Raw genomic sequence first — 14,933 nt, 5'->3', positions numbered from 1 at the left:
ATGGGAACTTCACTCGCCCCCTTGCAGGAACTATACAACAGGAGGTGCAACTCCAGAGCAAATAAAATCATGGGAGACCCCTTCCACCCCTGCAACGGACTGTTCCAGCTGCTACGGTCAGGCAAACGCCTCCGTTGCCATGCGGCGAGAACGGAGAGGTTGAGAAGGAGTTTCTTCCCAGAGGCAATTCGGACTGTAAACGCCTATCTCACCAGGGACTAACTCTACTGAACGTTTTTCCTTTCATTATTTATTATGTAAAAGAATATGTGTGTTATGATTGTGTTTATAATTTGTTTGGTTGTTTTGTTGTTTGTCTTTTGCACAAAAGTCCGCGAGCACTGCCACTTTCATTTCACTGCACATCTCGTATGTGTATGTGACAAATAAACTTGACTTGACTTGACTTGGAAAAAGACTACAACAAAATAACAAGACAGGACTTTAGTACAAGACCACAGTTAGTCCATGGTAGTGCAAGAGGTGGTCTGTAGTCAGCATTGCTGTTTGCCTTGTGAGTTCAAGCGTTTGGTCATGGTACAGACCGCAACAATGTGCATGCAGTTTACTAAGATCGCGGACTGCGGGGGTGATGCGCCGTTGTGTATGGCTGCTCCTCCTGCAGTCCGTCCTTTCTCCCTTTTTTATTTTTATTTTTAGTCCTGTCCGTGGGAAATTTTAATGGAAGTCTTCATGTGGTGGGGGGGCAGGGGGGAAACTGTTTTAATCCCTCCTACCTGGTCGGAGATGTGTTTAGAACCAATTGATCGTCCTCTCTGTGCGCCTACCATCGAGCTGGTAGCTACATTGTTCGACGATTTCCTACCTTAGCTTCGGTATCCACCAACACTAAACGGAGCGGGCGATCTTACCGGGTCGCCTTCGGGTAAGCTCCGGGGTGGGAACGCCGCTACATCGCTGATGCAGAGAATGGCACAAAAACACCGCGGGGCCTGGTTTTCCGAATTCGCCAGTGTCAGAGGTCCGGCCGGTGCGGCCTGAGAACTTTGGACATTGCAGTCTTCAAGGAAGCGGCCGCTTCACTGAAGAATGTTACAACGCCGATGAATACCCAGAGGGTACATCGAGTTGGCTGAGGAGTTATAAACCCCGACCTTTAGGGGGAGAACGATAGAGTGTCTTCCCTCACAGTGAATTCTGCTGTGGGGGGACGTTTCATGTTGATTTCTATAGTGTACTGTTCTGTGTCTTTTTTCTTTTTTTCTCTTTTTTGTTTTGTATGGATTTATTGACATTTGATCTGTTCAATTAATTTAATCAATCTCTGTAAAACACTTTGGTTCAAATACTGGTTTTGTTGAAAAGTGCTATATAAATAAAGATTATTATTATTATTATTATTACTGTTTGCTTAATGTGTTTAGCCAATTGATCTTGATTTAGCTACATTGTTCGTTACCTTATTCTATCCAACTAAAGAATCAACAAGGTAGCTAAATCAGGAATGGAGCAAAATTTTAAATTAAATTAAAAAGAACTTAAACACTAGGTGTACAACTAAATACCCAGGTAAAGTTATAAAGTTTATCGTAGATGCAAGCCCAGTTGGTCTTGGTTCTGTTCTCACTTAACAAAGCAAATCTAGTTGTTGTAAATGTAATATTAGTTGTAAACAGTAATTGTTACTCTAACGTTGCCATTCCTTTAAGGATTGTGTCACACAATTTATTTCACCGGCGTCGTCAAGTCAACTTTATTTGTCACATACACGTACAAGATGTGCTGTGAATTGAAAGTGGCAATGCCTGCGGATTGTGCAAAAAACAGAAAAACAACAGAACAGAATAGAACAGAACCAGTATTTACATTTTAGAAAAAATTAAAAAAAAAGACACAACACAACAGTAAATTAGTCCCTGGTGAGATAAGAGTTTATCTCATGCATGCAGAATTATTTGTAGAAAATTCTAGATGTGGTCTGTGAAAAGTCTTTGAATAACTACATATTGTATGTCTCAGCTCTTTTGGTCCCCTGTGTAATAGACTGTGGGTTATGCAGTTGATTTCTTTAGAGGTGAGCGATTTACTAAATATTCATAACTTATAGCAGTTGATCGTCACAATGGCACATAAATTGCTAACACATGTGAGGCAGTCTTGTTCTCAGCCAGAAGGAAAAGCATCGTCTGTCCCTTGGGCATTTTTACATTTTCATCTTTTCCTATATGGTAACAACCTTGAAGTTCTACCTGGTCACGAGCTGGTGGTTGTTTACCCATTCTAGCTGCAAGCTACCTATTCACATTAAGCACTGGGTACTGAAGCCTTAAGTGAATTCTCATTCCATGTAACAATCAGGGCAGTTAAATTCTGCTGATTAACCTTCCATCTTGCGATTTGTAAATAGAGATGTTGACTCCAAAAGCAAGGATGTAAATGGGAAATCTGTAAAATAAAATTATGTTGGTTTGTCTATAACTTGTCCGATCTAACACCGATCACACATTCATCTCCTCCCGCCTAGATTACTGCAACTCCCTTTACACTGGCATCAGCCAATCTTCCCTGTCCCGCCTGCAACTGGTCCAAAACGCCGCAGCGAGACTCCTGACGGGCACCCGAAAAAGGGACCACATCACCCCGATCCTGGCCTCTCTCCACTGGCTCCCTGTGCGGTTCCGTATAAACTTCAAGATCCTCCTCCATGTCTACAAAGCCCTCAATGGGCTTGCCCCCACCTACATAAAAAGTCTTCTCACCCACCACTCCACCTCCAGGCCCCTCAGATCGGCCGACTTGGGGCTGCTGAATATCCCGCGGTCTAGGCATAAGCTCAGGGGCGACCGCGCCTTTGCGGTTGCAGCCCCTAGACTGTGGAACAGCATCCCCCTTCCCATCAGAACTGCCCCCTCCATCGACTCTTTTAAGTCGAGACTAAAGACTTATCTATACTCCCAAGCCTTTCCTGACGTCTGAGTGAGGGCTACATGTATATATGTATGTAGTTTGTTTTGTTGTGCTATTCTTATAACAAATGTAAAGCACGTTGGCCAACGAGAGTTGTTTTATAAATGTGACTTGACTTGACTTGACTTTGCTTCAGTCGCTAAAAACTGATGTAGCAAAATGTTTCCTGGGATTAGATATTTCAGATGCAGGTATAGGTTAGAAACTGGGGTTACATAGAACATAGAACAGTATAGCACAGGTACAGGCCTAAAATGCTTGAGCCGAACCTTGATGCCATGTACCTGTACATAATCCATATCCCTCTATTACCTGTATTACCACATGTCATTCTAAACACCTCTTAAATGTCGCTATTGCATCTGCCTCCCCTGGTAATACTTTCCAGCCTCCCACCACTCTCTGTGTAAAAACTTGTCCTGCACATTTCCATTAAACTCTTCTTATACTGTAGCTATGGCCACAGTCTTAGAATAAAGGGGAGGTAATTTAAGACTGAGTTGAGAAAAAACTTTTTCATCCATAGTTGTGAATTTATGGAATTCCCTGCCACAGAGGGCATTGGAGGCCAAATCACTGGATGGATTTAAGAGAGAGTTAGATAGAGCTCTAGGGGCTAGTGGAGTCAAGGGATATGGGGAGAAGGCAGGTATGGGTTATTGAAAGGGGATGATCAGCCATGATCACAATGAATGGCGGTGCTGGCTCAAAGGGCCGAATGGCCTCCTGCACCTATTTTCTATGTTTCTATGCTCTCTAGTTTTGGACATTTCCATCCAGGAAAAAAGGTTCTGACTGTCTATCTATGCCCCTCATAATTTTGCAATTGTATTGGCTGAATTTTGCAATAGTAATAGTTGCAAAACTCCTTATGTTTCTCATCATTATTCTATAAAACCACCACCATCTTTTGGATTTTCATGCATCTGTGACTGAATGCAGACATTTAAGAATTGTTGACAGTAATCCAACATAACTCATAATCTGCACTAGTTGTACCCTCCCCTGCCCCACCAAGCTGAAATCACTGAATCGGAGGTGGATTTAAAGATCCATTTGGATACGAAATGCCCTAAAACTCTATGCTTACTTTACTTTATTTGAATAAAAAAGGAAACATTTAAAAAATGTGTTCCAGGTATTTCTTTAATGATATATGTATGTTCTAATATTTATTTATTCAATGTATTGTTTAAAAGCTCATTAACATTGCTTCCAAGTGTCCTGTCACTGCGAATTATTTTAGATGAATGGCCACCCAACCAGGCTCATGAAATCACAACAGATGGGCCTTATAAGGTTCTGTTGATATGGTGCTTGAAAGCTACAGGGATTTCAGACCAGGAGGATAACTAGAGTTTTGTACAAAGCCATTTTCAAGGCTTTATAGAAGTGACGCCACCGTGAAAATTCTGGGCAAACATGTAAATTCCATTTCAAACATATTGAGTCATTTAATTTACATTCCATAAATTACACCACATGAAGTGATTTTGTCAGATTAAATGTCAAATAATCAATATAAAAAAACCTTCCTGTTGAAGCATCCAAATGCTGGAAATAACTTCCTATAAAGGATTTATTGAAAAATAAACCGTTAATTTTCAAGTTCAAGTTCAAGAGAGTTTATTGTCATGTGTCCCTGATAGGACAATGAAATTCTTGCTTTGCTTCAGCACAACAGAACATAATAGGCATTGACTACAAAACACATGAATAAATAAACTGATAAAGTGCAAATAACAAATAATGGGTTATTAATGTTCAGAGTTTTGTCCGAGCCAGGTTTAATAGCCTGATGGCTGTGGGGAAGTAGCTATTCCTGAAACTGGTCATTGCAGTCTTCAGGCTCCTGTACCTTTTAACTGAAGGTAGCAGGGAGATGAATGTGTGGCCAGGATGATGTGGGTCTTTGATGATACTGCCAGCCTTTTTGAGGCAGCGACTGCGATAAATCCCCTCGATGGAAGGAAGGTCAGAGCCGATGATGGACTGGGCAGTGTTTACTGCTTTTTGTAGTCTCTTCTTCTCCAGGGCGCTCAAGTTGCCGAACCAAGCCACAATGCAACCGGTCAGCATGCTCTCTACTGTGCACCTGTAGAAGTTAGAGAGAGTCCTCCTTGACAAACCGACTCTCTGTAATCTTCTCAGGAATTAGAGGCGCTGATGAGCTTTCTTGATGATTGCATTAGTGTTCTCAGACCAGGAAAGATCTTCAGAGATGTGCATGCCCAGGAATTTGAAGCTCTTGACCCTTTCAACCATCGACCCGTTGATATAAACGGGACTGTGGGTCCCCATCCTACTCCTTCCAAATTTCACAATCAGTTCCTTGGTTTTGCTGGTGTTGAGGGCCAGGTTATTGTGCTGGCACCATATGGACAGTCGCCGATCTCTCTTCTGTACTCTGACTCATCCCCATCAGTGATACGTCCCACAACAGTGTTGTCGTCAGCGAACTTGATGATGGAGTTCGCACTATGACCGGCTATGCAGTCATGAGTATAGAGTGAGTACAGGTTTGATGTGAGTACAGGTATAGATTTTTCAGGTTTGTAGCCTTCCATTGGGCTCTCCCTTTTGACATTTCTGTTAGTAGCTATTGACAACACCCTTCGTCATTCCAAATTTCAATGGGTTTTGTGTCCGTGAGATTGTTACACATTTGAATGCTGCAAGTTGTCAGAAAGCTCAAATGAATAATTTTCTCGTCACCTGGGACTATAGCTGTTTATGAAGTAGTACTCTAGGTCTTAGGATATTGGTAGCTCTGAATCTATATTTATTTTATCCTAAGCTTAAGGTTTTCTTTCTGACTGTCAGAAATCCCTTCATATTGAGGGAAAGGTTCAGCATGGTAGAACTATAATTTGTTTCCCTCTTCAGGATCCTGGCAATCAGTCATCAATTGCAAGTGCGTATTTTAATATGGAGACATTCAGTGAAAGGGATCTCCTACCAAGCTTTGGATTTGAGATTGGTGCTTATAGATATCATTTAATTTCATGAGCTGTTAATTCCAAGTTGAAAGCTGTCGCATATCATTTTATAATTTACAAATGTTTGCCACAGAGTGATAGGAAATTTAATTCCCATGAAGAATTTTAATTCTGAGAGATCTGAACAATTTAAGCAAATGTACTTTCCTGGGTTAATGGAAAAATAATTTTATAAATCATCTATTCCTTTTTTAGACTACCTTCCCATCTTTGTATCAGACACTCTGTTTAGAAGATCTAGACCTTTGGCTTAATTTCTCACAAAGTTCAACTTGTGAACAAGATGTCCCGGCATCTATTGCTCGAAGAATCACTCTTTTTCAACAGGTATGTTGTCACATTATTTAATGACAAATGGCAGAACTGAAAAAATAGATTTTTTTGTTTTAATCCAAGGGAAGTTTTATAGGATTATAGAAACTTTGCTTGATCCAAACAATAAGAGAAGTCATAGCTTTGAACAAGGCTGAAATATTTTTGTTATAGTTAGAAGTTTCTGTGAGTTTTGTTGACACCATGTAGCTTTCTCTTAAAACTCTGGTACATTATCAACTACTTGTTTTCTTCAAAGGTACTTGTTGTTCAAGCAATAAGACCAGACAGACTACAAAGTGCAATGGCTCTTTTTGCATCCAGAGCCCTTGGTAAGCATAATATTATTTTTACAATATTTGGCAGTGAGAGTTTCACTATTTTATAGAGTCTTTTGGTTTGAATGTTATGTATTTTATTTATTTAAATGTTAAGACCACAGTTTTTTTTCTTATTTTTCCCACGTATTCTGGATAATACTGTTATCAAGGTGTTGATTGTTTTGTAGTTTCCTTGCCTTGGTTTCTTAAACAGACTGGTACATTATTTGGGAAGATACCCATGAGGCTCCTACCTTGACTAATTTACCTGGATTGATTATATAAAGGATACAACCTTGCAATGGTTCAGGTCCTAGAAAGCTATAATTGTGCAAAGAGTGCATATTTACCTTGAGAAGCATTTGGTTGCATTTTTGCAACGTTAGGTTTAGATCAATTATTGTCATAAGTACCGAAGTACATTGAAAAACATTGATTTGCATGGCATCCAATCAAATCAGATAACACTGTATATAAATACAATTAAGCTAAACTCAAGTACAATAAGTAGAGGAAAAGGGAAAATACAGAGTATGGAATGTAGTTCTCACCATTCTAGTGCATCTGTTCCAGAGTTGTCCAATGCCCGCAATATGGAAGAGGTGTATTGGACAGTATTCTAGTTTATGGAGAGACTGTTCAGAAGTCTGATAACAGAGGGTGTAAAAGGTGTTTCTGAGTCTGGGTGGTACGCGCTTTCAAGCTTTCGTATTTTCTGCATGATTGGAGTGGGGAGAAGAAGGAATGGCCAGGGTTGGGACCTGTCCTCCATTTTGTATTTATCGATGGCTCAGATGATGGTAAAGAAAGACATACATACAAGTGCTCCTTTGACACAAGTACTGACACAATTACTGGCAAACCTGGAGGCAGTAAAGATGGGATTATTAAACAAACTGATCAAATGTACCACAAGTAGACTTCATGGCAGGGAACTGGGAGAACACCTAGATGCGGTGGACAAAGGAGACCCACGTGATCACAGGGAGATTGCGTAAATCCCACATAAGTAACACTAGGTTTTAGGATCCAAGCGAAGGTCAAGTGTTAATTTAAAATCCGACTAATACATCGGGTGGTGCATGTTTTCAAGCTTCTGTACCTTCTGCCAAACAGGTAGCAGGAAGAAGAAAGAAAGACTAGACTGGGACTTTGATTATATTGGCTACTTTTCCAAGACAGCATAAAGTATAGATGGAGTCAATGGTGGAAAGCCAGGTCTGTGTGATGGGCTGGGCTACGTCTCATTAAATCTCTGTAGGTATGAAGTCAGCAAATAAATAGGCACCTTTGCCAGCACAGGAAGAATCATTTAGCAAATTCTAACCATTCCGAAGTATTGCACTGGGTCTCCAGATCACTTCTTGTAAAGGTCAGTGAAAATGTTCTTTCAGGGTACCAGATCACATAATTCTGTGGATGCTTCGTTTCTGGACAATGAAGATGAATCACAGCTGAGGGAAAAAGGAAACAATACGTTATTCAGTACTATCAATGAATAATGGCTGCAACACAAAATAATCTCACACTTGCCTGTTCCTCTTCCATTCCAATCCCTGTCACTGTAACACCCTTATAATGCCATTCATCATCAAAGATCTGACAGCTACCTTCATAAGCCAGAAAACATTGACATCAAAGATGAAAGCAATTTTCAAAAAATGATTGGATTACAACTTAAGAGTACTGCAAATACAATTCATTCCATTATATTTGAGTGGTTTACATAGTTATTGTTTATTGATTTATGTAGTACAAAATCTGTTTATAGACAACAATTAAAAAATTATTCAGGGGAAAAATTTCCATAAATTCATTTTTAATTGTAACTTGCGAATTGTGAAATTAAGTACACTCGTTGCCCTGTCATCTTAATATCAAAGAGACAACAACTCTTTATAGTTGTGAGAAAAACTAAGAAGTAGATTTCATGAACAAGCTCAGGCGATATAGAGCTTTGAGTAAAGCAGTGCATATCGAGCATAGTGATGTGTGAGTTAACTTGCCGTGCATAATTACTATAAAACTCAGGTGATCCGATACCCACAGGTCTTGGTGATACTGGACCGGAGATTTTCAGGGCTGTTGAATATTATTCCTGTTATTGCCTCCATTTTTCAATTCACATTTTTTAGATGTGACATGGCATTTGAATAAATTTCTCAGTGAATGAACCTGGTAAGTTTTAAAGGGAGCATGCAAACTGAGATCCCATCAATCTGGAAGGGAGTGTGGGGAGCAGATCACTGGCAAGCTGAAAGGGAGCTTGAGAACTCAAACCTGGGGAATTGAAAAGCAGCTCAGCAAACATTACTTGGTGAGGCAGATGCCAACCGATTGAGATTCTTGGATTATTAAACGTTTACTATATTACATCAATTTCATGCATGAAACATTGTGTATGGTGCAGAGGTCTCTACACATAAAAAACTATGCGTTAAGTCATTAGGGTATTCCAATTGCAGCTTGAAGTGTAATTTGGGTGACATATTCTTTGAGGTATTTACTTTATTTTAGATCAGCTGATAGTCTGAGTAATGAATGTTTATAGTGCCTTCATCATTTGTAGTTACTTTGATTATTGGAAATGCTGCAGGTTTAAATTAGGTTGTTCATTTAATGTAAGTTAAACCATCTACGTAGCATGGAAGAGAAATTACCTGTTCAGGAAATTGTTTGGTTACACTGACAGAAACCTATCTGAGAAGCTCAAGCAAATAGCTAGCAGAATTTCCATAATACATTAGTTACATCTCATTTAGAACACTACAACCCTTCCTAGTCACATGGGCAGTGACTTTCCCCATGTAAATAGCAGTGGCTCAACTGTTGATGCTAATGGAGAGATGCTACTACACAAAATGTTTATTTTATCTGAGATTCATAAAAAAACTAGATGCATGTTTCCGAGATTTCTTCACTTCGTAAACATATGTGGGAGACAGTACAGGTGCACAACCTTTTATCCGACAGCCTTGGGACCAGATACTTTTCGTAATTCGGAATTTGTGAGTCTTCGGAATGGAATTTTTTTTGCGTAGATTTTAATAGCTGGCTCAGTGGTAGAGTGCTCGGCTCATATCCGCAAGGTCGCGAGTTTGCGCCTTGATCCCGGCAGTTCCTCGGTCACGTGTTTGAGTCTTCAATGTAGTTTTTTCTTGCAGAATAAATGTCTGTATGAAATGCAGTGTGTTGAATGAATTCCTGAATTTGTAAATGTGACCGCAGCATTGAATCACGTCTCGCACTCATGTCACCCTAGCGGGGCTACATGCCCTTAGGAGTTGGACATTTTCAGATTCTTATATCCGTGTGCAGCAGAGGCGACGTGCGTTTGGCGCCAAACGTGAGCTTTGGTGTGCAGACGACATCCTGGAAAAAATGTCCGGTTTCTTCCAGGTAGGTGATATACCCTCCCGGGCAATATACCCTCCACTTCTCTTTTATGAAGGGGATTTAGTTCCCCTTTCTTCCAGGACCGACCGGAGGTTCCGCTGTCACCTCTGCGGGCCGCCCTTGGTGAACGGCCTGACTCCCTGTCCCTGGGATAGCAGGGGGCGATCAAACAGCACAATACCCCCCCCCCAACTCCAGAGGAATCCGCTCCCCGATGGGCCGCTGCGGCGACAAGTGGCAGTTCGCCCACAGCCCGAGCTGCGCAAGACCAAGACATACCTTACCTTGCACATCATCAGCTTCTGCCCATACGGGGAGCGTGTTCCTCTGGAGTTGGAGCGGGGCTGGGCTGGTGTTGCTGATCTGGGATCTCCGTGCTTGCAGTGGGCCTGGGGATCAGTGTCCCGATGAGGGGGGCACAGCTCGGGCTGTGGGCGAACTGCCACTTGTCGCCATAGCGGCCCATCGGGGAGCGGCTTCTGGTGGTCCCGATGTCTCCCGCTAGTTTGCAGTTTTCCTCTGGAGTTGGAACGGGGCTGGGCTGCTGCTGGCTGTGGGATCTCCGTGCTTGCAGTGGGCCTGGGGGTCGGTGTCCCGTTGGTCCTGACGTCTCCGGTGACTGGTATTGTATGCTGGCATCGCCGACTTGAAGACAGTGCAAAGCCCCCACGCCGGTGCAATGGGCGGGGAGCTGGAGAGGGGAGGGAAGGGGTCACACACATGGCCGGGAAGCAGAGGGGTGTAGGTGGGGTGAAACTGAAGGGAGCGACAATCTGCTGCTCCCTGCCCGCTGAGTTAAAAAGTTCCCACGCAAGACTGTGTATCGTGTCTACCGTGGGAACTTTTTAACTCAGCGGGCAGACAGCAGCATATTGTCAATTATTAACCCTCCCGCGCAATATACCCTCACCTTCTCTTTTATGAATGGGGATTTAGTTCCCCTTTCTTCGAGGACCGACCGGAGGTTCCGCTGTCACCTCTGCGGGCTGCCCTCGGTGAACGTTTTCAAGGACCTTTCTTCAAGGACTGAAAAAATGTCCGCTATTCGGAGGTTTTCGTTATTTGGATCTTCAGATAAAAGGTTGTGCACCTGTACCAGCAACCACTGTCAAACTCAAAAGACAAAATACATTGGATTCTGAATCTTAAAAAAAAATCTTACTATTCATTAGCAAGCCTGAATGCAACAATGAAAGGTTAGATTTGTTAACATTTCAGGCATGATACTTTGTCCGTTTAGAGTTGTACCAGACCTTGCTTAAAACGTGTTACCTATCTAATAACGTACTGATTCTAATGTAAAGTCATCAACCGGATATTCTGTTCTCTCTCCACTGATGTCATCTGATTTGCTGAGTATAATAATGTATATAATATTAGATATATATCATATAAATATATATTTTAACGTCCATATGTTCATATATTCCGTTCTGCGTGTGTGCACACACACACACACACACACACACACACATACACACACACACACACGCACATGTACGCACACACACACACGCACACGCACATCCAAGATAAGACACACACACACACACTAGACTAAGTGGGACCCGTTGGATCCCAGCTTCACACGGGAGGGCTGGTCCCCCCAAAGCAATATTCCACCTCTCCACCAATTCCAATATACACTCACACTCACACTCACACACACACACATCCCCACCCTCCACCTCACACACACACTCACACCCCCACCCTCCACCTCACACTCACACCCTCACCCTCCACCTCACACACACACATACACCCTAACACACGCGCACACACTCATTCAGACACACACACACACAGACACACACACACACACACACAGACTCACACACACATACACACACACACACATACACCCTCACACACCCGGCACACACACTCATACAGACAGACAGACACACACGTGCGCGCGACAGTAAACTTTCTTGAATCTACTCACACGGCCTCTCCACTGTGGGGCTTTTGCAGTCAACGGCACTTCCGCAATCAGCGTGATCTCTGCACTTACTGGAAATTATGCGCGACCTGTCCACTAAGCGGAAGTCACGAAATGAGCGGAACTTTTGGACTAAACACAGTCAGACCTAATAAAGCATTTATTCCTTCCAAACACAGTCGGACCTAACAAAGCATTGCAGTTTCAAGCACAGGCAGAGCAGCAGGCCAAACATCTCATGGCATTATCATTAATGGCTAACACATCATTTATTGCAAGTAAATAGTTCAGTTGATTCACAGCTTAGAATGACAGTTGTGGCCTCTCCCTCGCGATCTTGCAGAGTGACTGACTCGCGTCCAGGCATCCGGGGTTGTATAGTCCTGCTCCCCCCACCCCCCTGGAAGGGGAGTTACCTTCATCGCGGTGATTGACAGGCGAGAGGACCAATCAGCTGATCTCAATGTTTTTTTAAACACATAATTTTTTTATTTTTCATCAATGGGAAAAATCCTCAGGGCTGGCTCAGCAGAGGAGGACTGTGAGTACGATGGCCAAAAATCACAGCGATACAGGGCAGCGGTTTTTTCTAAAATCAATATACAGCGCAGACAAGAAGTGGTCAAGATGAGACTTTTATATATATATATATATATATATATATATATGTGTGTGTGTATATATATATATATATATATATATATATATATATATATATATATATATATGTGTGTGGAACCTGTCTACCATTATTTATTTAAAAAGTAATCTACTCTGACAGGTGGCATGCTAACTAAAATGATAGATATTTTCACACAATTATGAAGATCATGGAGTTTCACAATTAAACAAAAATGTCGTGATACATCTGTGGCAGTGAAATTCTGCGTATGTATGCCATTGTTTTTTTACCTTGTTATTGTTGCGTTATTTTTTATTTATTTTGTTCTGATATCAGTAACTTGTCTATTTTTACCTTGTGAATAATTAAACAAAATTTGCATTTATTTCAGGAATGACAGAATTGTCCCCACCACTTTTAAATCTGAAACGTCTTTTAAATGAGACACTGGCAACTGAGCCAGTTCTCATTATTATTTCACCTGGTGCTGACCCATCCCAAGAACTTCAAGAGCTGGCCAGCGAAACAATTGGCAGAGAAAACTTTCACGAGGTATAGAAGTCTATTCAAAAAGTCTAAAGGTGATAACTAGGGTGAGAGGAGGTGAATTCAAGATAGATATCGGAGTGTGTGGACATATTGGATATGTGGTTCGTACCTCTTCAATTTAGTATACTGCTTTTATTGTTAACAATGTAGTATCTTCCACTTTGGAGAAACAAACTACTTATTGCAGAAAATGACATAATGTGCTGGAGTAATTCAGCGAGTCAGGCAGCATCTCTGGAGAACATGGTGACGTTTTGGGTCAGGACCATTCTTCAGACAGAAGAAAAGACCTGATCCGAAACATAACCTCTCCATGTTTTTCAGAGATGCTGCCTGACCCGTTGAGTTACTCCAGCACTTTGCGTCCTTTTGTGTAAATCAGCATTAGCAGCTCCTTGTTTCTCCTTACTCAAGTAAGGTTCAAAAAGCAACTCTCAGATCTCGTGTGTGCCACTTTAATTCTCCATTCCTTCTCTTACTACCTCTCTGTCTTTATCTTATTGCACTGTTCCAACAGAGCCCAATGAGTCAGATCTCGTCGTCTGGCTAAGCATGTTACAGGCCTCAGGACATTGAATTCAATGACCAGATGATCTTCTGGGAGTCCACAACTATACTGCTAGTTTTTTTTTAAATCTCCAGTGTTTCCTTGTTTACATTACAAGAGGTCCATGGCAGCCATCAGCATGAAAATCCCATCAGTTCCATAGCCCATCTCCACATTTCCCTATATTACTGTATTTACTTTTACAAGCCCATCAATTTCCCTTTGCATGTAAAACAAAATTCCATTACCACTTTAATACACTAAGGGGTATGTTACAATTACCAATTAGCCTAACAGCAACTGTTTGGAGTGTGGAAGGAAACCAGAACACCTAGCTGAAACTCACATGGTCACAGTGAGAACACAAAAGTCCAAACAGATAGCATTGGTCAGATCAAACTCATGTTCCTGGATTGACAGTACTAACTGCTGTGCCACAGTGCTATTACTCCCTGCACTTTTGGAATTCAAAATGTTTCAGAAATGTTTAATACAAGTTTGCTGGTTATCTGTTTGGTATCTTTTGTTAGAGAATCTATTTAGCCTCACATGCTTTCAACTTTTTTAATGAAATGTTATTTTATTCGAAGGAGCGCAATCTTGAAAAAGTACAGGCATGATTAGTTGAATTCTTGGATAAAGACTTATGTTAACAAGCTGGAATTGAAAACCAAATAATGCCAGATATGATAATGTAAAAGTTTAGACTGCAAATATTTAAAACTTGCATTAAATATAAAATGCCTAAATTATTTGACAATAAGATTTAACTAAATTGAGCCTATTATAAATCTTCAATTAAAACCAGAAATATTGTTTCATTGCTGTGTATTAAGTACATCAGCTTTATTGTGCCAGCTGAGTTTTAATATGTGATACCACAGATGTTCGGTTCTTTTTATGTTTAACCAGTGACTCATGATCAGTAAATATTTACCATTACAAATGTGTTAGTCGAGGCAAAAATTTTTGTTTGTACCATCTGCAGGTGGCAATGGGCCAGGGTCAAGCTGATATCGCCATCCAAACTCTAAAGGAATGTGCACGCAATGGGGAATGGTTGTGTTTAAAGAACTTGCATCTGGTTACACTCTGGTTGCCAGTTTTAGAAAAGGTAAGAGAGAGCATTGTTTCAAGCTCATTTGGAGACCTAGTTAGAATTTTCAACTTTTAAACCGCTGCCAATGTCTGTGTACTGCGTTTCTCTACTCTGTTAAAACATTCACCAGATAAATTTAGTGTCGGTTATTTCCTTTAGATTTGATTGTTCATGGCCATTTTTCAAAGCTTTATCAAAAAAAATCTGTGATCAAAG

General features: G+C 41.2%; 1 protein-coding gene across 1 annotated transcript in view; it reads left to right on the top strand.

The window, feature by feature from the left end:
- The window catches only part of LOC129698145 (cytoplasmic dynein 2 heavy chain 1), a 395,765-nt gene that overhangs the window by 253,193 nt on the left and 127,639 nt on the right, over positions 1-14,933 (top strand). The window contains 4 exon segments of the mRNA XM_055637055.1: positions 6,123-6,254; positions 6,499-6,571; positions 12,914-13,074; positions 14,607-14,732. Of these exon segments, the coding sequence (XP_055493030.1) occupies positions 6,123-6,254; positions 6,499-6,571; positions 12,914-13,074; positions 14,607-14,732 (492 nt within the window).

Source organism: Leucoraja erinacea, chromosome 6, assembly GCF_028641065.1.
Source record: "Leucoraja erinacea ecotype New England chromosome 6, Leri_hhj_1, whole genome shotgun sequence".
Lineage (NCBI taxonomy): Eukaryota > Metazoa > Chordata > Chondrichthyes > Rajiformes > Rajidae > Leucoraja > Leucoraja erinaceus.
This window is presented reverse-complemented; position numbering and strand designations above follow the sequence as displayed.